Here is a 23,812-nt window from a genome sequence, read left to right on the forward strand (position 1 = left end):
CTGCCCGCCCGGCCCTGAGAGGACTCTCCCCGCCCGGCCCCGGGCTGTGGGTGAGCGGGAGTTGTCCCGCGGAGCCCGCCCGGCCCCCCAGAGCCTTTGAAACATCTGAGCTTTGGCTTTTAGGAGCCGTCATGTACCGGTTTGCGTAGATGTCTTTTTTTATCTCGTGTGACCATCGTTGGTATCTGGACCCCATATGGCAACTCGCACATCAAAATACCAAGGTCACGGCGTTACTATTATTCTTTTCTTTTTTTTTTTGTTCGCTCCCCGAAGAAACCTCAAAATGGCAAAAATTGGAATTTCCAGGGCTGGAAATGGTATTAAACCACCAGAAATCGACTCCCAGGAGTAACACAAAGCGGAGTGAATTGGAAGAGGCTGTTGTGACCCAATGCTTTCCAGACCCTTAGCTCACCTAGCGCCCCAGAATATGTCTTCCTCCAAAATGCGGGCTTTAGGATTAACTGTTACGCAACTCGGACACCTTGCCAGCTATTTCATGATCCCAAGCCATCATCTTTGTAACATCCGTGTCCGCATACAAGGCGTCAGCTCTGTACTCGCGTTTTTTTTCCCCAGAGTCGCACAGGGTTCTTTAAAAGCTCATTTAGGAGGAGAAAAATTAACTTGACTTCCACCCCTCAAAATCAGACCATTTATAAAATGACCAGAATCAAAAGCCAGAGCTACAGCAATCCCTAAGTTTTAATTGGAATGAGGCTCCCCAGTGAGGGAAGCCCCAGAAGCCAATTATCTTTTAAATGAAGACATTCAAAGTCCTCCCTGTGACCTGGAATGTGCTACCACAGACACAGCAGTATTAAACTATTCAAAACTGTCAAACATCTGTATTCACACCTTTGGTAATGCTGAGGTTCTAAAAGCTGTGTAACTTCATGTTAGAGTCTCTCATTTTTTCTTTTTTTTTACTTTTTTCCCCTTTTAGAAATCCAGAACAAAAAAACCCACTATGTTTTGCTAACTCAAAACAGAATATTTTAATACTAAATGTACTCTTCTAACTTCTGGCACTGCTGGGCATGGTGCTGGTTAAAATCTTAGTAAAACTATTAAAATAAATCGGGGGTTCACATTCGTGTCAAGATTCAGGACAGTTCTCTCCTCCTTTTCCTACAGCCCCCTGTACTTTGCAGTGGCGTGCTGCAGAGCGTTCTGCTCCTGCAGCTTAGCACACAGCTGCCTCTGCTCCCTCTCACGTTGCTGATGATAGGAAAGCCCTCCATACAGTCCTGCTGTCAGAAATCATCTCGCTGAATCTTGACCTCATCTCTGATCTGATCCTAACAGCACACCTTTATTCTCATACTGCCCCTCCTTTTCTTTGTGGCTAGTGTTGATAATGTTGGTTTTGCATTTTATTTAGCTCTGCAGAGTGTAGTGAGCTACTATCAGCATGAAAGGCACTACTTCAGATTGTTGTAGATGTGCATGGTACATAGTTTCCAGCAAGACTTTTTATCAAATTTATGGATACAGCTGGCCAAAGCGACTGTGCTTGTTTTCAGCCATATTACAAAAGGCTGTTATACAGTTTTCTGAAGCAGCGCCTAATCTGAAGAAAGCTGGAAGGTGTCATGTCACCACAGACTTGTGGTCTAGCGGTCAATCAATTACATGTCTTTCACAGCATTTTGGGCAGCTTTCCAGTACTAACAGCTTTAGTCTGCCTAGCTCCCAAAGAAGTACAATCAGGAAACTTGCATCTTTGTGCACTAGAGAGTTTTTTAAAAGACCCATGGTAATCACCTAGCGCAGGGGATGCTTTACCAATTTGGGGCTGTGGCACGCTTCCAAGTTTTTACTCTGGGGTTATTTTCTCGGAGAGGCAAGCATAGACTGTGCAGCATGCGATGCAGATTGTAACACTCAGCAGGGCGTACATACTTGCCTAAGGATTAGGTCCCTGAAAACATGGATTACGTGTATGATAATGTGGAATAACTGATTTCAATTTCAGAAGCAATTGCGTATTCAAAGCATGCAGCGCCTTTGCTATCATTATTTAATTATGATCATTATTCATATTTCCTGTATTTTGTTATAAGACGTAATTGTTCAGTCTATGTTAAAACACAAGCAGGCCTAGCACTAACAAACTGGGTTCATAGGTTAGATGTCGTGATTGCAAAACTTACTGTAGGATGTTCTGGCTCCTCAGGAGATGAAGAAAAAGGATCTTCTGACTTCCCTGCTTGATGGTTTCTTGTTGCTACAGATGTAGAACCAATCTGGAATAAATCAGATGATATGCCCTCTAAGTCAAAACAGAAGAAATGCCCATGTACAGTTCTGTTTAAATGCTTAGTTAAAGGGGAAATATGATGTTGGACATTACGCCATTCATGAAAGGCCCAAATTTGTGGTCTTTTGGCTGCTGCAAAGTTTTTCAGCAGCTTTGGAGACCCAGGTCTGGGTTTGCCTTAGCATAGACTTCCTTTGTGATACTGGATGAACCACATAGCTTTCCTGTGCTTCCATCTCACATTTCTGAAGTGAGTTTCATAACACTGCCATACCTATATTTTATATACACACTCATCTGTAAATATCTCACAGTAAGTCCCTTAAACAGATAGATGTGCCTTAAGTGACTCCAGTTGTGTTTTCCATGTGTATTCTTTGCCACTGAGGGAGCATTTTAGTTTTACTGTGCATTTACTCGATGTCTGATCTGTGCTTATTCCAAAAGACAAATTTGAAGGTTTATTCAGAGAGAGACTATTTATTCCTTGGTGGTAAGAGGTGAGGCTTATTGTGAACGAGCTTGAGGAGGGAGTGGTAGGGAAGGTGGTGTGTCTTACTCAAAATTAGTATTTCCTTTGATCAGACACGTCAATCCTGAAACCTCAAAGTCTAAATAATCAAGAAAAACCTCATACTATTCAAACAATGCTTAATCCTTGCTGAAACATACCACTGTTCACACCTATTGATAAGCTGATCTGGTCGTTCCTTTATGTACACAGCCGTCAAAGTCCTCTGGGACGAAATGAGGAAGGGAGAATCAGAAGCAGTTCATGGTGCTGGCTGCAGCCCGCGGTGGAAGCCCTTCTGCGGTCCTGACGACCAAAGGCAGGGACGGACTTTTAGTAAATGTATCAGACACGCAGGAACCAGTTTACGATCTGGTATTTAGGACCTCTGGTTTAATACCTCTGTGGAGGTGGTAACACAAGTTTTAGTGCTATAAAAACCAGATGAAATCCTTTAAAACAAGATGATATTTTTTTCTCTGACTGTCCCCAAGCAGGATCTGCCAGGCTGGTCCTGCAGCCCTTTCGCCAGTAAACGAGGAGCTGAAGTGCCTCCTGTAACGAAGACAGACCTTCTTAGCCACAGCACTACCAAAGAAATTAGTCTTCCAATGTCTAAAGGGAAAGGCAGTCTGTTAGCTCCACATTACTCAGCTGGGAAGTACAGTAATTTCAAGAATTATGTTTAAGAGTTCTGTTCAGCTGTGGGAATACAACATGCCAGTAACCATCAGGTCTGCTGCCGAACCAGATGACGGGGCAGGGCTGGATGCTGGCCACCGCATTTCCACAGTTACCTCACTGTTTAATGATTGTTTCGCTGGAACGCGAGACATGTTAGGGGGGAAAAGAAAGGCAGAGCCCTGGGAAAATCATTTGCATCGTGGCTTCCTTATGAAGCAAAGGAGGTTGTTAAATAAATTGTTAAGACTTGAGACATGAATCTGCAAAAGTAACCAAGCGTTAAAGCAAACGTGCTGCTGCCTCCCTGGTGCCGGGGCAGTTGGACGCAGATGGTGGGATTAGCACTCTGCAGCGGCATGTGGGTTGGGCTCTGTAACACGACTCTGTTGCCGCGGAGAAGATAGAGACAGTGTACAAATCTGTCAAAACTGGCTGGAAAGTTTCTTTAAAACCCCCATGGATGTTCTTCAGGAGTACCTACAAAAAACTGTTAGGCGTTCCCCCCCCCCCCAATTTTTGACTCATTCAAACCTACCTGCTTTAATACTTGTACTGCTGGGTATAAAAGCATCAAATCATAGCCACTTAAGGAGGCTTTAATGAAAACATTCGATTTTAATTACTGAAAGTGTCTTGAGAGCAATGTCGTAATTGTTTCTTGATTGTCCTAATTGATTTGCCTTCTTAAAAAGGCATAATAGGGGAAGTAAACAGTGGCGCTAGCATGTCCTTTTCTTTCAAATCCTGAACCATCAGTCCGTGAAAGTGGTCTCACAGGGCTAGAAATTTGTTCCTTGAAATCCTGTCTGAGGTCTGGGTCTGAAGACTTGCAGGGAAATAGCCTTTACTTCATTTTTCAGTCCTCTTCTGGGTACCTGATTCTCACTGATGCCGAGTGTAGGCAAATTCGAATAAAACCAGTCAGAGTTTATTCATGTTTCTCTGTATCAGGTCCAAGGCTATTTATTATTCAACCTGCAGGAAAGATAATGATCGCAAACTGACATGAAAATTGTAAACCAAATTTTCAGGTGGAGTATGTTGGTGCAGCTCCCCTGTGGTGGAGCTCTGAGCATGCGGTCAGTGGAGCTCTGCCAGTTTACACTGGCTGGGAATTGGGCTTTGTTATCATCCCCAAATCTGTAGGAGTAATTCAGTAATCCGGGATTACTTTGACATTTTTTATGAGTTTAATAGACATTAATATTTGATTGACAACTTCATATTGACATGTTAGAAGAAAAATGGACAAACTAAAAACATCTGCAGCGAATTACAATGTAACTGTTGTAATTTTTGTCATTAATTGGTTATGAAAACCAGACTTGTAAGATAACTTCCTCAAACTTTTTTGTGTTCATAACTTTTTCACCCTTTGGATAAAACAAAGAAAAAGATCTTGGAGGTAGCAAGATTCATATATATCTATATATATCTATATATATCTGTAGATGCACAACATACTGATCCTATTCTGATTTCCAAAAAACCGCCATTGTTATTCAGATAGCTTTTTGTGGTGTTCTGCTGTTGTCTGTTGTATAGTTTTATAGTGTTGTGCTGTAAATAACAGCCACTTGATTGAGATTGAAGTTAGTACATTGTGAGGATTTAGTTGTCTTTAACAGCACATGCACTTATTTTGTCTTAATGAAAGTGAATAGACCCAAGTAGCACCACTGTGTCATAAATGACATTTTGTATGAGTGTGTATCTGTAGTTAGGAACAAGCTGGCTAAGAGGACAGGATAACAGATAAAGTTTACACAGTCCCCCAAATACTACAGGTCCCTCCAGTCTATCCTTGTTCTACATTTTTTGTCCAATCAGAGGACTGAACAGAATTTCTGCAGAGGACTGCAGAATTTCGTATTTCAGGGAATTAACATAATTATTTTCAATGATGGAAGACTTCTGTTTTGCTAGTGTTAAAATTCCAAAGAAAAAAAATTATTCATGGCAGGCACTGTGAATAGCATCCTAGGCCTTTTGCAAAATTTGTAGTAGTTTTGTTTAATGCTGTTTTCTGAAACTCACCAGAGAATTTCTGTTGCATAACACTTCATGTTTGATACTGTTTGAAACAATGTCATGTAGCTAGCACTAGAGAGAAGCAACATAAAAATGCAGTCCTAAGATTCAGTCACCCTCAAGCATTGGAAAAGTCAAGAATTTGACTACTGGAAACATGGAATATTTTACATAACACATCACATATGACTAGGTCAAGTAGTTGCAGGAACCAGTATTACATATAAATATCTTCTGTTGCTGTTAAGTGTCTCACTGAAGATCTCAATAAAAAATACGCATAAATCTTAAAGGGTGGGTTTTACAGAGAAGCGCTGCTGGAGAACAGTGGGGTGGCTGGAGCATGGAGGCTGGGAGCTGCTGACTTTGCTCCTGCAAAGTTGATCTAAACGTTTGTCTCTAAACTACATGGGGGAAGGAAAATAAGAAATCAGCCCAGCAAACCTGGATAGAAATATTATCTTATCCTACTTACCAATGCACACAAATGTTTTGAATATGTTTATCTGTTCTTCATAGGGTGAAGAAACTAAAGCACTGACTCTCGTCCTTCATCGTGACTCTGGCTCTCTTGGATTTAATATTATTGGTGGCCGACCATGCGTGGTATGTTAATTGTTAAAATATGTTTGCCCTTTCCAGTTGGGAAAAGCATGTAGGTCAACACTTAGAGGAAAAATGCTGCTGACAAGCATTTGCTTCTCTTGGGATTCTTTCAGAGCAAATCTTATATTCAGATTTGTATCGGATGTCTATTAACTACACTGTCTTTTCTCTTACAACGTGTTTATTCATGCACATAATCGCAGCTAACACCACCAATATCGGTGCAGTGTCATTCCCAAAATGGTGAAACCTGTCTTTCCCAGACCATACTGCTTTGAAGATGTTGCACGAGTTCAGGGCCTACAGCTTTAGGCCCTTTACAGTTCATTAAGAAAATGTTATTTACTCTCCTTTCCACCACAGATTAAGCAGCCCTCTGTGCAGGTGAAGGGATGTAACAACCTACTTTTGAATTCTGTGATTTCAGCAGATGTTTCCTGCACCATACACTCGCTAATGTATTTTTTTCTGGATGCTTGTTGGCTGGAGCTGCTGCATATGACTTTAATTAGATCAAGGAGCGGATTATACCTTGTCCTAGTAATTTAGAAAGTATTCAGAACTACTTCTTGGCCGCTCAGAAATCTGACATTAATCATGATTTATTCCTAGTAAATTCACTTGAAAGTTATTCTTTCTTTATAGTTAGAGTTTTTCAATTTTCTGAGATGTTGTTCTGCACTGGTAGAAGCTGGTGACACAATACACAGGAATATGAAAATACCTTGTTAGGTATAAGTTGTTTTTCATGGTTTTATTTTTAAGCCTCCAGAGGAAGAGCTGTGCATCTAAAAATAAAAATGCACTGTTGTCTTATGTTTGATGTGCAAGCAGGCTGCTGTCTCACTGGATTTTACATTAAGAATAATTGTAAAGACAATTACTACTGAGCTGGCCTAGGTCAGAGGAAAATTATTATCGTGCAACTAATGTACCTGATGGAATTCCATTCCTGGTTGTTTAATCTTTCAAAATGGCAGTATCGGGTGTTCTCATTAGCACAAAGTAATTCCATATTAAGACATCAATAAGAATATTTCTTTCAAATTACATACACAGTTGTGACATGGACAAGTTTTAGCTGAGGGCAAATTAAGAGTTACTTCAAGGTACAATAACATATGTTTTTTTTTCGCCCTTAAAGGACAATCAAGATGGTTCATCTAGCGAAGGAATTTTTGTATCAAAAATAGTTGACACAGGGCCTGCTGCTAAGGAAGGAGGGCTACAAATTCATGACAGGATTATTGAGGTATGTGAATACGCTGTCCAGTCTCTTTTAATAGTGCGAGTTCCATCTCAGGTCTTCAGATGGCATGATATTTAGTGTGGGTTTAGGAGAAATGTACCGTGGTAAACACTGTCTAGAAGACACGTCTGTTAAAATATGCTTGACTTGATTCAGTGCTGACCTTCATGGCTTTAGGTACAGTTCTTACCTAAATATAGAAACCAGATTATGGATGGTATGTGCGTGTCCTGACTTCCTGAGGAGCTAGCATCTATCTGGTATGCCATAGATATTTCTTTTTAAAGCTATTGGAAACTTTTAAGTTATTTAGTTAAAACCATATGTGAAATATCTGTGGTGTAAACCATGATTTTATTTTTCTTGGTATTTAAGACCAAGTTTTGAACAGTTAGAAAAAACTCCGCTCTGCAGTTTCAGTATGGTTTATTATAAACCTGAGTAACTCCCTTAATGTTGTTTGTAAGTTCTTATATTACTCAGATTGCAGTCTGAATTTCTTCTCATTTTGCCAAAGTCTTGACCTCAATAAAAAGTCCTTCCTGTGAAAGAGATGGTTGCTTGAAACATTTCTCGCAATTTGCAGCGAGCAAATTTCTTTTTCAGAGAGAGAAAAGGGTTAGTTTCCATGAAACAAAATGCAGCTGATTGTGAGTCAGTTCCCATTGTTTAGCATTTTACAGTTAAGAAAAAGTATTCTTCACTGTCTTATTTTTGTAAGCTGGAGAAACTTTGAGCGTCTATTGTTCAAAAAGATAAGTGCGGTGTTTGTTGCCAAGGATATCATGGAACAGCCAGTTTCTCTAAGTAATGGAATTCCATTGCTCTTATGTTTTGCAAATGAGCAATAAACAGCTGTTAAGGATTTTCTGTTGGCGGGGGACAATGTGTATTTGCTATTTTCTGTACTGTTATGGTAAATTGTATTCACAATTTAGTAAGGATATAAAATATTAATTAAGTTTCTTCATATGGGAAAGAATGGAGCCACAGTAGCAGAACTATAAAAAGATAAGAAGCTGAGCTGTGAAATGATCCAGAGTTGCTTAAACTATATATATGATGTAACATAATTGCGAAAAGGTCTGGACAATTTTGTGAGAACTATGCAATTTTGTTTGAACTGAAAATTTTCCCATAAGCGTGTATTTCCCCAAAGCATATTTGAAAAGCTGACATCCGTTTCTGAAGTAGTACATAGTCACATAAACCAAACAACTGTATGAAAACCAAAACTTTGGAAAATCAAATACCCCAAAGTTAGGAAATGTCCTAGGCTCTCTGTGCAAGCCCGGTTCAGTCTCCTTGAGTGTAAGCGCTGTAACTCAGTCTGTAACTGCGGTCATACGGCACTTGTCTGTAGAAGTCACCCTTGCTCACGGCACAGGGACAAGGGCAGCTAACCTCCATGGGCTCTGCAGCATCTGCTCTCTGTTGCAAGGGACCTCCCTCCTTACTGATTTTGTGGTTCTTTTGGCGGGTGTGTGGAGGGGGTGTTCTCTTCTGTTTTTTACTCCCTCCTTACTGGTCCATTTCTCCACAAGATTAGCATTTGGCAACATTAGCGCAGTCCAGGCTAAGCAACTAAATACCGCTATGCTGGACGTGTACTAAGAACCTGAGAAGAACGCAGTTGAAGACAGGCTGGGTGAGCTTTTCTGCTCTACTTCTTGGCTGTGTCTCCTCCCTGAGTGGCATCATGCCTATGTGAGCAGTGTTTGTGCAGGGTCTTTTCAAGTTCTATTTTCACATAAGACAAAACCCTTGAAGAAAGACACTAGAGAAGTTTGTTGTATTTATAACGCACCAAGGGTAGCAGGAACCCATGTGTTGACAAGTCTTTGTTGTGCTGACCACAAACGCATTTTCATATTCACTCTTCTCACCTCTAAATATATGCAAAATGCTGATGAAAATATAGGACATTGCTTCCCAAGAGTTGACTTTGGGTACCTCCACATCAGCATCTGAGTTTGGATTAGGAGTGTCTTGTTGAAGCAAGTCTCTGAATGGTGCCCAGCTAATGCGGTTTGATTCCCATTGCGGAACAGTCTCCAGGTGTACTGACTGCATTTTTTTTTAGATAAAATTAATTCATTTAATGCACCCCAGACACTACAGACATCCAGTTCACAGAACAAGCCTGAAGTGCTCTAATATAGAGCCCTCAAAATATGTGTAGTGTGGACACTACTAACACTAGTCTGGGTTAAGGAAAAAAGGAGATACCTCCTGCAGGGGATACTGCATCAAGGCATCCAAGTGAGCTTTATCATACTAATATCCAATTATCTTAGATAATTGAAATATCCTGTAAATTATCTAGATGAAAATTAGGTAATGTCCAGTGATAGTGTCCTTCTAGAGGCAATTTTTTTTTTTTTTTATAACCTTCACACTGCCAAAGTTTCGATTTGGCAGTTTGGCTGAAAAATCATTTACAGATTTAGCTGTAAGTGGCAGGACACAGCTGGAGGACTCAGATGGAACTTGGCATAGAGAGTAGAGCATCTTAGCAGGTCACATTTGCTTTCAGACATATGAAAAATGAAAAAGAAACATGGTAACTTAACTATCTAGAACTGAATTTAGCTATCTAGAACTTGTTCATTCAGTATTAAGGTTTTATGTATCACCAGCATGATTTTAAATAGACTCTTTCACAAAGAACTCTTATTCTCATACAAGCCGCTGAGCATAACATCTCTAGAATTAAGTCCAGCATCCATTACAGAGAATTTACAATGAAGTAAAACAAATTATTTGATTTCCTTTTGGAAAATGTTCCTTTGCTATGGATCTTCTGGTGGATGCATTCTGGAGCACATAAAATACGAGTGTCATTTCTCATTTTCAGAACTGTCACAACATTTCTTATTACTGAGAAGGGATTAGGCAGTGTAAAACATAGACACGTACATAGTACTGTTTATAGCTGATAGCAAATGCATTGTTATATTGATACTTGCTTGCAAATTCTATGTCCTGACAAATTGATATGGAGATAAACTTTAAATTACGTCAGAGATAATTTGTAAACATATTTTCCTTATGCAATTTGGATTTGGATTTCCTGTTCTGCATCTTTTAGAAGGTTAAACGCAAAGCAGTTAATCAGGTTTAAAAATAATCTTGAATATTCTGTAAAAGCAATTTTTTGGCCCTTTGTATATCATTGACATAATTAATGCCACTGTGAAGTACATGTTTCTACTGTTAAGTGACATACATCAACATGCATGTTGCATGGTCTGTGCTACTCAGTCTTCAAAGCAGCATGTGACAGAAATACAGAGAAATACCCTTTTCCCCTTGTATTTTGTTTTACAGAATATGTTAAATAATGATATTTAGTGCTTACATAGGACTATGAAGATTGTGTTATGGCTATTAACTGCATAATTATTTCCCCTCACTGTTTAATAATATTTTCCTTACTTTGCAAATGGGTAATCTAGGTATATAACTGGGAAATAACTGTTAGAAGTTCTTGTCAGATTAGGATTAAAGACTTGGATCTTGGTCTGTTTGTAACTGTTCTGTGTAAACCAATGCTTCTTACCTATATCTGTTTTCAGATCTTTCACAATTACTTTAGAAGTGAGGAAGTAATGATACTATGAGATTTCCTCTGGTTTGACTACATGTTTTTCATGCAGTTCTGCACTTATACGTTAAAAGCAAGCAGCTGATTTAATGCAGCACTAGTGATTTACTGAATTATTGTTAAGATGTTCCGTAGCAAATTGCCACGTTAAAAACATACTGAAACTATTGATTTTTATGCAAAGGAATTACTGTTCTCATAGATTTCATTTTTGTCAGGGTAACAAAATGGTCCTAATTTCCTCTCTTAACAGAAGTTGGTTCAAGTCCCAGCCATGAATGCCTCCTCTACGCAGCTGCTTGGCATTTCTTAAGACAAAATTAGATTTTCAGAGTTTTTATTTTTAAGCACATCAGCTCTGAAAGATTATAAATTAAATATGGCATTCTATTCTCACTAACTAGTAAACTTAAGTTTGTTTAGCTTCAGGACTGCTTAGAAAGAAGGAGGCTTTTGAAATGCTGACTGCTTGCCACCTTAAAAAGTTTTAAGCACAATTAGGGTACTGTTGAGGTAGTATAAACTGTCACAGCTCCACTGAGACCTTGAGGATTTATGCCACCTGGGACTTGCCCAGTGTTTCATGCTGCTCACAGGAAGGATCATTAGTTTAGGAGTTGAGAACACGTCTTAGTGCATTTGATTGATTTTCCCCAAAGCACCCTCATTTGCTACAAATTATAGGCTGCTTTTCCATTACGTGGATTTCTTCACAGATTACACATAAGAACAATGAAACTTTTTAGCAAATCTTCTACTGTATATGTACAAACAAAATTTGCAATTTGCTTTCGGTTCCCTGTTCACCCTGTAGTAAGTGCACTGTTTTGGCAGAGCCACTTTCTGCTCACATGGGGTGGCTAGGTAGCTTTCAGCAAAATTAATTTGGTAGCGGTGTTAAAAACATAGACTCTGAAAAGTCAAACCAGCACAGAGAAAGTACATCAGCCATGCAACAATGGCAAGAAAGAATGCTCTGGCAAGCGCGTGGCATACCTTTCCCTGTCGATGACACATACGTGCTAAGAAAGACCTGCTGCTGAGGCAAGGATGGCTTCGAAATTGAGTGAACGAATAAACGAAGAAACATTTCATGTGGTCTGCTGGTGTGTGATGGGGTCTAGTTTCTCCACAAGGCTGAGTCTCTGGGCTGAAAGGGTTCAGTGTATTGCCAGTCTGGCTTTCTTGTCAGTATGCAGTTGTCTCAAGCCTGTGTGCCCTGTTCGCTTATCACCGCTCACAGACAGCTCACAGGAGACTTCCACAAATGATCAGTAAATAAAATTATTAACTGAATGCAGCTTTCAATTTCTCACTTGCTGGTGAGCACTTTTTAAAATTATGCCAGCTTTAGTAGGATAAACCTAAGCCTATAGCTACTTACAGGAAACTTACAGCTAGCAGTAGCTGAACTCTGCCAAGCGTACAGGTTAAACAGAATTTTTTCATTGTCGTGAATGGAAGAGTTCAGCTCTGCCAACAAGATTTACTCTGCAGCTACATACACTTAGGAATTAATTTTCTAGAAGAAAACATTTTCAGACAGTGACTTAAAATTGGCTGTTCAAGTTCCTGCCAGGATGCACAAGCACATTAGAATATTTGTGGAGAGTGCACACAACGGGGCAGTGAGTGCAGCTATAGCAGAGTCAGCTTTTTTTAGAGTTTATACTCCTAGAAAACTTTCCAAGGCCTTTGTCCCTATCTGTTAATGGTATCTTACAAAGCAGCATCATGCCAGTGCTAAAACATAGATCCCGCAGCTTAGTCGAAAGGGAATAATAACAACCTTAAGAGGAAAATGTAAATGAAAGCAGGCAGCCTTGGTTATCACTGCATTTTTTCCTCTCATAAATTTATTTGCCTGATTTCATACCAGTGCTACAGCCTAAGCTGTGGCAGGGAGGTGGGGAAGCAGGGGAATGAGCCAGAGAACAAAAAGAAAATGAACCAAAGAGGTATAACAGGATTTTTACACTAAATACTGTACTATTGTCCTTCCCACAAACAAAAAAGAAAAATAATTTGGATGGGATGAAAATAAAAGTGTTGCAAACAACGAAAGCAATCTTGTTTCTAGTATTATGGACTTACAGTCTTTGCCTCTTCACTGCTTAGTAGACTGCAGAGCTCAAGTTATAAGCACATTCCGTGCTGCAACTTTTGAAATGGTCCTCCATGAGTTCCCCTAAAATTTCTGCACCATCTTAATGTTTCTTCTTTTTAATAGAAGTCTACAGCATGTTGACCCTAAGCATAATGTGGGCATTTTGAATCTGTGGAAGCTTAGAATATTGCTCTCAAGGGCATGCTGAATGAAAAAGAGGTAATTAAATTATCCAAAAAAGCTCTCTAAACTCTGGAATAGATCCCTTATGTGTAACACTTCTTAAATTAATGGGATTATGATGTCTCTGTCCCTTCTCCCCCTGCACACAGCCCTCTACCCTGCACTTCCCTCTGCTCTTGCTTTCCTTGCTAACACAGTCTGCTTGAAAACAACCCGGTATCAGTCTTTAGCTAATGTAAAATCTGTCCTGTAAAACCTTTGGTGCTCTTGAGATGGGGGCCATGGCAACTGTGCACAAATCAGAGAAAATAATTACCACTAGTGGAATTTGGAGGAATACCCTTTTTCTTGAAAGGTGCTGCAGTTATATTTGTGAAGAAGCTACCTATTACCAGTGGAAATCTTTAGCTCGACCCAGAAGACAAGTGCTGCCGGGGTGCCCGAGGCACACCGGGGGGCACTCGGGGACCCCTCATGCAGCTGTGCCCTGTTCACACTGAATTTGGGGGGGAAACAGTTTAACTGTAGGATTTTGTCCTTGTTCCTCACATACGTGCAGAGTGGCTGCCGCCATTCCAGTTTGATACAAACTATTTATAAGTTAATTGGACACAGGATAAGCCTAGAGCCTGTTGTTGGAACTGGTCTCATTCGGAGGCTCTTCCAGCAGTGAGTCTTCTCCAAGCCCCGGGAGACCACACTTGCACCTACCTGTCAGCGGTTCCCAGAGCTGCTCGGCTTTCCACAATATTTGTTTCACCCACGACTTTGCTGCTGCTCTTTGACACTTCCTCACTTCATCAGCATTTTCTCCTGACAGCCCCATTCTCCTTTTTTCCTCTGGGAATAACCTACAATCCCTATTCCTCTCACGTGCTACTCCCTACAGACAGCTGTACCCCGTGGAAACCCTTTGGTGTCCCTATTACAGGGAAATGGCTGCAGAGGGTGAAAGCCTGGGATTGCAGCTGGGGTGAGCTGGGATGTAGCATGCACAATCCTTGCAGAGAAATTAAATAATGTTGTTCATGTTTGTGTTGGAATTGCATGGTTAAATGGGAAATTGCTCTTGAGAAAAAGGAGAAGCAATAATGAGGAATATACTTTCCAGGTCAGATTCTCTTGCATCAAACTTTTCATGACTATAGGGATGGAAAAAGTGGAGAAAAATTCTGCTGATAGGATCGCATTTTATAATGCTTTAAAAAACAGTGAAAGTCACGGATTATATAGCACATGCCCTGCCCCAAAAAGTTTTTTCTCTTTGATGTGGTTATTAACTTGTTTGGTACCACAACGAACAGGACTTGGAAAGGAAATGCAAACCACTTTGATAATTTCCAGGCCTGTCAAATCTCACATTAAGCAAGGGACTTGCTCAGTTGCCACATGTATTGCCTGATCACATAGCTCATGAAATATCTCATCCATTCTCCCTCAGCTGTGTTTACCATTTTCCGGTAAAACAATCCATGCTAATTATCTAGATAAAACAGCTATCGATCAGTGCCTGGCCGCCTTTTGCCAGGCTGTTCAGTGCCGAGGCAAATGGAGGTTGTTCTCTCCTTCGACTGGCGTGGTGGGAAGGTTGTCCTGCGCTCGAGGACAAGCCTGGTGTGTCACCTCGTGGGCTACAGGAGCAGTCACGATGCTGCAGATCAGCCCATGGCTGTGATGCTTGTGATGAAGGGAAAATACAAACCACCTGAGAAATCTAGATTTTGGTTTTGTGAATTATTTCTCTTTCAAAGAAGTGAAAAATAGCTGTTTCATATTTTCTGTAGCTAATCAGAGAGAGATGTGTCAGACTCCAACAAATACTTTTTTTTTTAAAAGGATGCATATAGAGCATATAACAATGGGACGATTTAATCTTCTTTTCACATGTGGTACAATTCCTTGCATTTTGAATCATCTCCTGTTCAGTTTTCCACATTTGAAGCCAAACCATTATGATTAACTGTTTAGATTTTATTTTTAGATTTTGAATGCACTGTGTCTTTTTAGAGAAAACACACAGAATGTCCTATCAACTGTTTTCACACATTTTGTGTGTATCATAATAATTGGGCAATCAGGCACAATCATCCTTAATTTAGTACATATGCGGTACATTACCATGTCAGTTGTACTAAAAGATATGCATAAAGTAAGTGCAAATTAACTAACAAAAAGAATAACTTCAGACTATTGCTATTCAAAATGCACTTGAGTAAAATTTGCATAACTTTTCCTTTGGAATTAAAAATGGAATTTGTTCAGCAAATGTGAAAAATACTGAATGTGTCAGAGTGACCAGATCTTTCTGGGGATCCTGAATCCTTATCCTGCAGCTCAAGCCTTGTTTATTCTAGTGGTGGGATTTTTCTTCAGAACAAGAGCGTGGCATGCAGAGACCAGCTTGCCACGAGTGCCTTACTTCTGCTTTCTTCACAACAGTATGTAACCTTTTTTTCACACACAAAATATGGAAACTGAAATGAAATCCTGGAACCTGTTTGTTTTAGTAAGAAGTATAATACAAAGTCACTTCTCATTAGTCGTATTTGTAGTTTTTAAGACAAATAAGGTTTTACTGCTTGATAGTAAACAAAATACATTCCAATATTGGGTATGGGGGTTTTTTGCTTGTTTTTTTCAAAATTGCCAAATACTACTTTATGATAAGACATGAAACATTACAAACAGGAAAACATGGAAAATGAGATTGCTCAATTAGAAGTTGATCAAATTTACTATATCAAATTGTATAGCAATAATGGCATTAGATTCATATTCTCTGTCATACATAAGGCTTTTTCCTTTGCCTAATTAATTGATTCTTTACACTATGAAAAATTGGAAGCTGTTCACAATTAACTGCAGTTCTGTGCTTTAAACACTAAGAGGTGACAACTTAGCAGCATTGTGAAATTAATTCCAACATTGTTGACTGCTTCTTTACTTTAGGCATGATGTTTTGATAAATTTTAAAACAATATAACTTTACTATTTTATGTTCCACTACAAAGTGCAACTACAGGACTTGTAAAGTTTTTAGACTCTCATAAATACAAATGGCACTGGGCTGACAATAACAGTAGTTGAGAATTTTTTGCTTCAGCACTGGGGCTTTTAAATGAGAACAGTGTTTAAGTTGTTGCTTTTAAGACTTCATTATGCATTTTAGTATCCAAAGTAAATTTGTATTATGTTAGCTTTCATATAACAGTGTAACATTTTTAAAGAAGCTTCTATCTGTGAAGTCTTATATCTGTAAAGGGAATTTACCTCTGAAAGCAGAATTTGTGTTTTAAAGACTGGGTGGGGGAGTAATACATCAAAAAAGGAAAGGATTTGTTACAAGTGGAAGGAGGAGTGGTACAAACAGGCTATACGGGTAGATCACTAGATGGTAGAGACACAAATCCCATCGCTGTGTACTTGACAGGAGACATTTGTTTTGTGAGGGACTAGGTGATTACTGTGCTCTGGGCCATGCAATTCCCAAATAGCGCAAACTGTGCAAGCATCTTATCCGCAACTTAAATTATGCATTAAATGTACCTCAGTTGTGTGAAGCAGGTGGAAAAAAAAAAAAAAAGAGTCAGAATATGGGAAACAGTATCTTTTGTTGGTGCAAGCCCCTTTTTTATAGCCTGATGAAGCCTGGTGTCAAAATGATCTTTAAAAAAAAAATATCATTAATTTATATAGCCTCTATCATAGGATTTGACCTATGGGTCTCAGGAATAGTGTACCCTACAGCAGGCTCCTCTTATATACCCCTTTTACACCAACACGGTTATCATCCCTAACCCCAGTATAGTATCTACAGCTTAATTATATGCTCCACTTGGCAGTACAGAATTAATCCTCTTTAAACTGAGATTAGATGACATTTGAAGAGTCATGACTGATCTCTTTAGTGTAGTGAATTTTATCTGGAAGTACTTGCCTTTATTCTTTATTTTTTGCCATCATTCACATAACTTTGAAGCACACAAAAGTGTGCAACGCTGAAAGCAACCACTTTGGTGATCAAGCTTGGCTCAGGATCCAATTTAATTTATGCACAAAGTTTCAGAGACATGAGCCACATGTGCTCAGTCCTGTAAAATATCACAAGGATATTGGTAGTTTTTAAATCCCATCGTCAAGTTTAACAGAGTAAAATCATTAAATGTTTCACAGGATCACCAAATGGCCAGGGTTGGAGAGGACCTCTGGAGATCACCTTTCCAAGCCCCTTGCTCACAGCAGGGTCAACCAAAGCCTGTAGCCCAGGGCCACATTTCTTCCTTGGGTGAATAAAAGCACATGCACATTGTGCATGTGAAGAGTCCTTTTGGGCCATGGGGTTGAGCAGGAATTTGAGCTGAGAACTAGTAAATATTATATGTATGTCTGATTGACTGGATGAATATGAGAAAGAAATAGGCAACAGGAAGGGAGAGTGAAAATGTTTCCTGAATCATTGGGGGGCCAGGGGAAGAGAACTCTTTGGTGCTATTTTTTCTTCTTCTCTCAGTTCTGCAGGCTTCCTAGCTCAGGAAGATTTAGTTTATTTCTTAAAAGGTCTTGCTTATAAAGCAGACCTTTTTCTGGCTCTGGCCAGCTCTAATAAAAATTAGCAGTAACTTTAGCAGCTGCCATACCACATGACTGCTTGGAATTGCATAACTTCTTTTTCCTCATAAAGAAACACACAAAGAGATCATCTGATCTCCATCCTTGCAACGTTCTCTGAAGTATATTTTTCTCAATTTCCAAACAAAAATCTTTTTCTTCTTTCTTTTAACAGTTCTCTCCTTTTAAGACCAAAATCTGACTGTAGATAGTAATGGGCTCTAGGTAGGGCTTTCATGAGTTATGTGAATAGGGTGATTATTTTTATTTTTACTACTTCAAACTCTATTACTGTTTATCGGTAAGAAACCATGTCACAGACAAAAGATAATATTCAAGATAATCAAAGAAATATTTTGTTGCTGAAATTGTGGGGGGTTTAGGGCTTACAACATTTCTGAGAATATGCTTTTGGATGGAGACACATTGTCGTTTGACAAGGAGAGGGTCATGGTGAGAAAGAAAAGACTCCTATGGCCATACCACATGTAAACTGAACAGACTGTTGGCTCAGACCAGGTCCCATTTAATTCACTGGAAATCCCGAGTATCTAACCTGATCTGCAAACACAGAGCAGTTGGAAGTTTAAATTATTCTTCCTGTGTGGCATGTGGAGATGCACCATTGTTTTCTGGCTAATTGCTTTTCCCTCTAGCAAAAAAAGGAAATTTTTTCTTCTGTAATACTGCTGATGCAGACTAAGTACTACTTTGTGTAAAAAGACAAAGGTGGGATTGATGTGTAAGCAGATGGCATGTTGTTCTACATGAAGGTGCAGTCGAACCTGTTGAATTAAACATGGCTAAGTGCATGGCTTTAAACCAAAGCCACCAGGAACCCTGCACAAAACAGCCTGTCTGCTGACCAGAGCGGCTGCTGGGGTAGACACACCAGTGCAGTTATGTTGCATTTTTACAATTACTTCCTTTTACCACAGTTCTCACACAAACTTTTAAGCACTTTTTTTTTAAGAAATATCTGGTGAACTTATAGGTGTGTAAATATGTACTATGTGTGAAAGTTTATAATCATTTGCTGAAATTAAGAACAAATAACCCCCTTTCTGTCCAGTGCTTTTTTCTGATGCAAATTTCTTGCAAAGAAGAAGAAATAATCTTTGTTTAATGAGGAAACCCTACTGACTGCATATTTATTTATGTCTCCCTTGTAGTTCACTCAGAATCAAGGCTAATATTCATATATTTTAAGTCTTAAAGAAATCTCACATCTATAGTTAGGAAGAATTCTTAAATCATTCCATGTTCTTTGAAAAAACTGTGTATCAAACTCTTTAAAGCTTAGTTCATCCCAAATCCGAGCAAACAAAAGCCAGGTAATGACAGTGGCATAGAATACAAGTTGTTGCTAAAATAACAAGCACATTGGCACACAAGTAAGCTCTGGGAGCTGCACTTCTCAGGGGCACAGTCACTGGCTTGCACCAAGTTAGATTCCCTTACTTACTTGAGTCGAGGCAGTTGTTCTAACCACAGGCTTGCAATAAAATTTGTATTTATGTACTTTTCACTTTCGCATTTTCCCATTTTCTCTGCTAGTAATACTTTCCTTTTCCTGCTAGTTTGTCAAGAATCCCTAGCTCTCATTTTGGAGTAAAAGTTTTGGCACCTTTTATGCTGTAGACTGAATAAAAGCTGGCCTCTCACAGCCTGCCTTTAGCAGTGGTAAGCATCAAACAGTTTGGAACATAAAGCAGTGAACTGTCTTCAGATGCAGTTACAGTTCCTAAGTGTCCTGCTAGCAACTCTTGTTTTAATTTAAAGTTCACACAGCCAGCTCTGATTCCTTCCTGTATTTGAAGGAGCCAGTACATACCAATGCCTTTTTTTTTTTAATATAACCTTTCATTGTTTTCCCTTCATTTTGGCCTCCCTCTTTCCTCTTAAAAGCTTTCTAAGGCAAAGTTTCCTCTGCAGCAGGGGAATTGCTGACTGTTTCTATTACAAACCTTTTTCTAGCAACTAGAACCTTTTCCTTTAGTTTTAACCAGTTTTACCCCCTGCTGCTAATTAAAATGTTCTTTCTCTCCTTCAAAGTTTACCAAAAAGCAATTTTGTTTGCCCTCTTCGTGGATTTCTTATTGCAGAAGGCATTTGCAGACTTGCAGAGCAGCTGACTTAAGCAAGTAATAAACACAGGAATGAGCAAGGATGTCAAAGAGAGCAATAGATAATATATTAGCCTCTTGACGGGTCTAGCAAATCTCCAAGCTTTAGAGACTATTAAAGGCTACTTTCACTGGGCTGACACTGTGCATTTCAGTTAGTTTTCCCAGCTTGCCTTCCCCAGACGCTCTGCTGTGGTTCTTTGTTACACACCCGAACTCATTAGATTAACGAGAAACATTTTAGTAAAGTATCTCAGGCAGAAATAGGGAGGAGTTAGAGGGTTGAGGAGATGCTATGAAGTTTCTTTTGGGATGAAATTAATTTCATGCATAAGCTAAGGGAAAAGTAGTATGCCTGCCAGTCCTCCAGATTTGAGTGATGCACTGTTAGTCTCTTGCTTGGACTTTATGCTTGCTTTTGAATACTGTGTCATAATTTTAATGGATTTATAGAACAAAGGAACCAAAACCCCACAGTCAGAACTAAGATGATACACTTGTCACTAACTCTGTCCCTTTCATCCCGAGTAATAACTTACCCTCAAAATAATTTGCTTCCCATTGGTTTATTCCGTAGACTGAGGTTCAGTTCAGTATGAACAAGGATTGCAGAGTCTGGCCCTTACTACTTGTTTGTCTCCAACTGCAACCATTTAATTCCCCTCCTTTAGAGAAGCTTTGGAAAAAAACTAAGCCAAAAAGCTTTTAACTGCTTAGAAAGTGTTTTTCTGCAGTTTCAGGAAGAAATGCAATTATCATGGCTTCTTAATTAAAGTGAGTTGTCAATGAAGCGATAAACCATGGTAGAATTTAGTTATCCTTGTAGAAGAATGCAAATTAAGGCTATAAATGGAGGTCTTGGGAAAGGTCTTGACCGCTTGTTGCCACCAGACTAATAATCACACTAAGTAATTCATATTCTAGAGACAATCAGATGATGTACATCATCTTTTGCAGGGAAAAGGGCACTATAGAAAAAAAGTCAAACATGCTAGAAGAATAAATATCTTTGTTTATACCTATCCTTGATGTGTTAGTGAATGAGTTGTTAACTGTAAACCACAACATTTCAAACCATTCAAGCCCATTCTCAAAGGAAATTGTCTTTGAGTAAGCAAGTAGCCAAGGATAGTAGGACAGTATTTTCAAAGCTGCTAAAAATGGAAAGACAAATCCTGACCTGAAGTAATGAGCATAATGTCCAATTAGTTTGATATCTGCTAGGGCAGGAATCTTGTCTAGCTAAAGTCAGCAGTGAAGATTTCACTAAGTGAGTTCATGAGAACTGATGGCCACATTTGTAAAATCTTTTTTGTAAAATCTTTTCTAATCTAGTGATAAAAAGAAAATTTAGAACTATTTATTGTAACTATTGTTCTAAGTTCCATGCAAGCCTATAGTATGATCTGTAGATGAGCAGGAATCCCTAGGGATAAAAGTGCCCCTAATGAAAGTAGTGTTACCATAAGCTGTCTGTTACAGGGCAGGGGGAAGGCTGAACATGTAAAATATGTATGGTAATGCTTAAGTAAGTATGGAATTTGTTTTACTAAAGCCAAAGGGACTACTCATCTGCTTAAAGTTACGTATACACATTAGAATAAGAAAAACTGAGGTCTTTGGTACTACTCATGAGTGTCAGAGTCTATAAGCATGTGAAAATAATCCACAAATGGCATATCTACTAACCTATGAAGGACACAAATTCATTTTACATTTCCTTTGAGTATGTAAAACCTTAACTAGTCATTGAAGAATCCAAATTGTGGTATTTGACACCTGAGAAGAATTTTATGGAAAACAATGACAGTCGTTTAGTTCGGTCTCCCACTTCCTAACAACCCAGTTGTAAACTGCTCAACTTTTACTCTCCTCAGTTTGTAACATCCAGATTACTAGCTGCTTTCATTCTCATGACAAACTAAATTTTTGACACAAGATAGTGAACCACCATATCTTAGGTTCTTGTTACAGATTACTACATATTTTCTTTTTAAGAACATGAAATACAGCATGAGCTTTCTGTTTGAAAATGGAAAAATGTTGAAGGTGGTTTTTTTTTTCCTTTTCAGAATATTCTCATTACTTTTGTTACAGTGCACTCATTTTCTAGTCCTTATTTTAAATTTCAGTTTCTACCATTAATTGCAGAGTAGATAGAGGCTTGGAACCTGGAATAGTGACTTTGCAACTGAAACACATTGACTTCTACCACTTCTTGTGATATAGAGAGACATCATACTTTGCATTATTGTCAAGCATTCAAGTTACTTACAATTACTTTTCTTCTCCGAATGTAAATTTTTTTTGTGTCATGACCTAACTAAATTTATTCTATAAAAGTTTATAGTTCAGCTCCAGAGTTAAAAATTTCCTTTTGGTTGGATGTACAAATTCAACAAATTCTAGATCAAGGTCAATTCTAAAGCTACAGTTTATTATCATTGTTGTTGTTCTCTCCCAGCCATTACTTTGTCTATCATTTAAATAGCCTTTGGATTAAAGTATATACTATATACAAAATATATACAAAACATGTAGCATTTTAGGCATTAAGAGCACTAAGCATATCTCTGAATCACAAACAGGCCTGATTTTTGTTTTGCTTTATCCTTTATGTCAGACAGAGGATTTCCTACCGTTGTTTGTGAAAAGAAAGCTGGGGCTGGAGTTAGAAAGGAAAGCATAAAACTGATTGCTTGATGGTTTAATGTTACAGACCACCTACCCTGAGAAGGCTGAGAGTTTGAGTCAAATTGAAATTCTAAAGAAGAAAAAAAAGCTATAGACCAGCAACAAACAAATAGGTAAAACTTAGAACAACAATAATATATGATTCCATTTTGTTAGCAGTTTGGTACTTGGAATAGCTTTACATGTAAGAAAATATAAAGCAGCAGAAGGAGCCACTTAGGGGAAAGACATTAGACAGACATTTAAAGACTTCCTAGACAGACCTAATATAATTTTATACACTTAAACACCTTGTTATAAAAGCTATGTATATTCAGATGTTGTTTTACATAATTCCTTTATTGTAGTTAAAAGAGGAGAAAATTCAAAGTAAACATAGAAGGAGGAGAAAGAAAAAACATGCATATCTGTAGAAGAGGCTATTTTAGAAAGGAAAGCACAAGGCAAGATTTTATTTTTTAGTTCTTTGGGGACCTCAACAAGCAGTTTATCTAGAAAGTATTTATTTTGGATAAAATCTGGAAGTTAGTGACAAAGAACAGTTGAATCTTTCACAGCACCGCATACAATTTAAAAAAAAATCTATTTCTAATCCTCCCTGTAAAACTTGAAAACACATCTTCATTTTAAGTCTAGAAGTTGACTGTGCACTAAATAATAGTTATTTATAGGAAGTTCTGTAACAGTATTAAACAAGTATGGAGAGATTAACAGAAACTGAACAAATTAATGCAAAGGGGTAAGAATTGGGATTTTTAAACTGAAGACATCAATGCAAACATGTAAGGACATATGCTAATACACATAAAAACAAGTACTGCAAGTAAGTCAGTGGTCAAGTACCTGATAAAAATGAATATTTTCACAGGTACTGTTGTTAGACAAATAAGCGAAAGGCAGCTGATGTGCAGTTGAAAGGAATGAAGTTGAAATGAAAATTCACTTTTGGCCAAAATATTTACTGAATTTTATTTAAAATTGCCCTTAAATAAATTGGTTTACTTTGGGGCATTGTGCAGTACATTATATACATATCTGATTACTTCTTCTGTATGCTCATCCTTTGAGTTTAACTTTTTCATTGTCTGTAGGGATTTTGAACAGTAGTGGAGGAATTTTCTCAAAATAGGAGAATTTGAC

At 38.6% G+C, this 23,812-nt stretch overlaps 1 protein-coding gene across 1 annotated transcript in view; it reads left to right on the top strand.

The window, feature by feature from the left end:
• PDZRN3 (PDZ domain containing ring finger 3) overlaps positions 1-23,812 on the top strand; it is a 148,734-nt gene that overhangs the window by 1,262 nt on the left and 123,660 nt on the right. The window contains exons 2-3 of the mRNA XM_075053569.1: positions 6,012-6,098; positions 7,243-7,350. Coding sequence (XP_074909670.1) covers positions 6,012-6,098; positions 7,243-7,350 — 195 coding nt within the window. The remainder of the gene's footprint in view (positions 1-6,011; positions 6,099-7,242; positions 7,351-23,812) is intronic.

Source organism: Buteo buteo, chromosome 21, assembly GCF_964188355.1.
Source record: "Buteo buteo chromosome 21, bButBut1.hap1.1, whole genome shotgun sequence".
Lineage (NCBI taxonomy): Eukaryota > Metazoa > Chordata > Aves > Accipitriformes > Accipitridae > Buteo > Buteo buteo.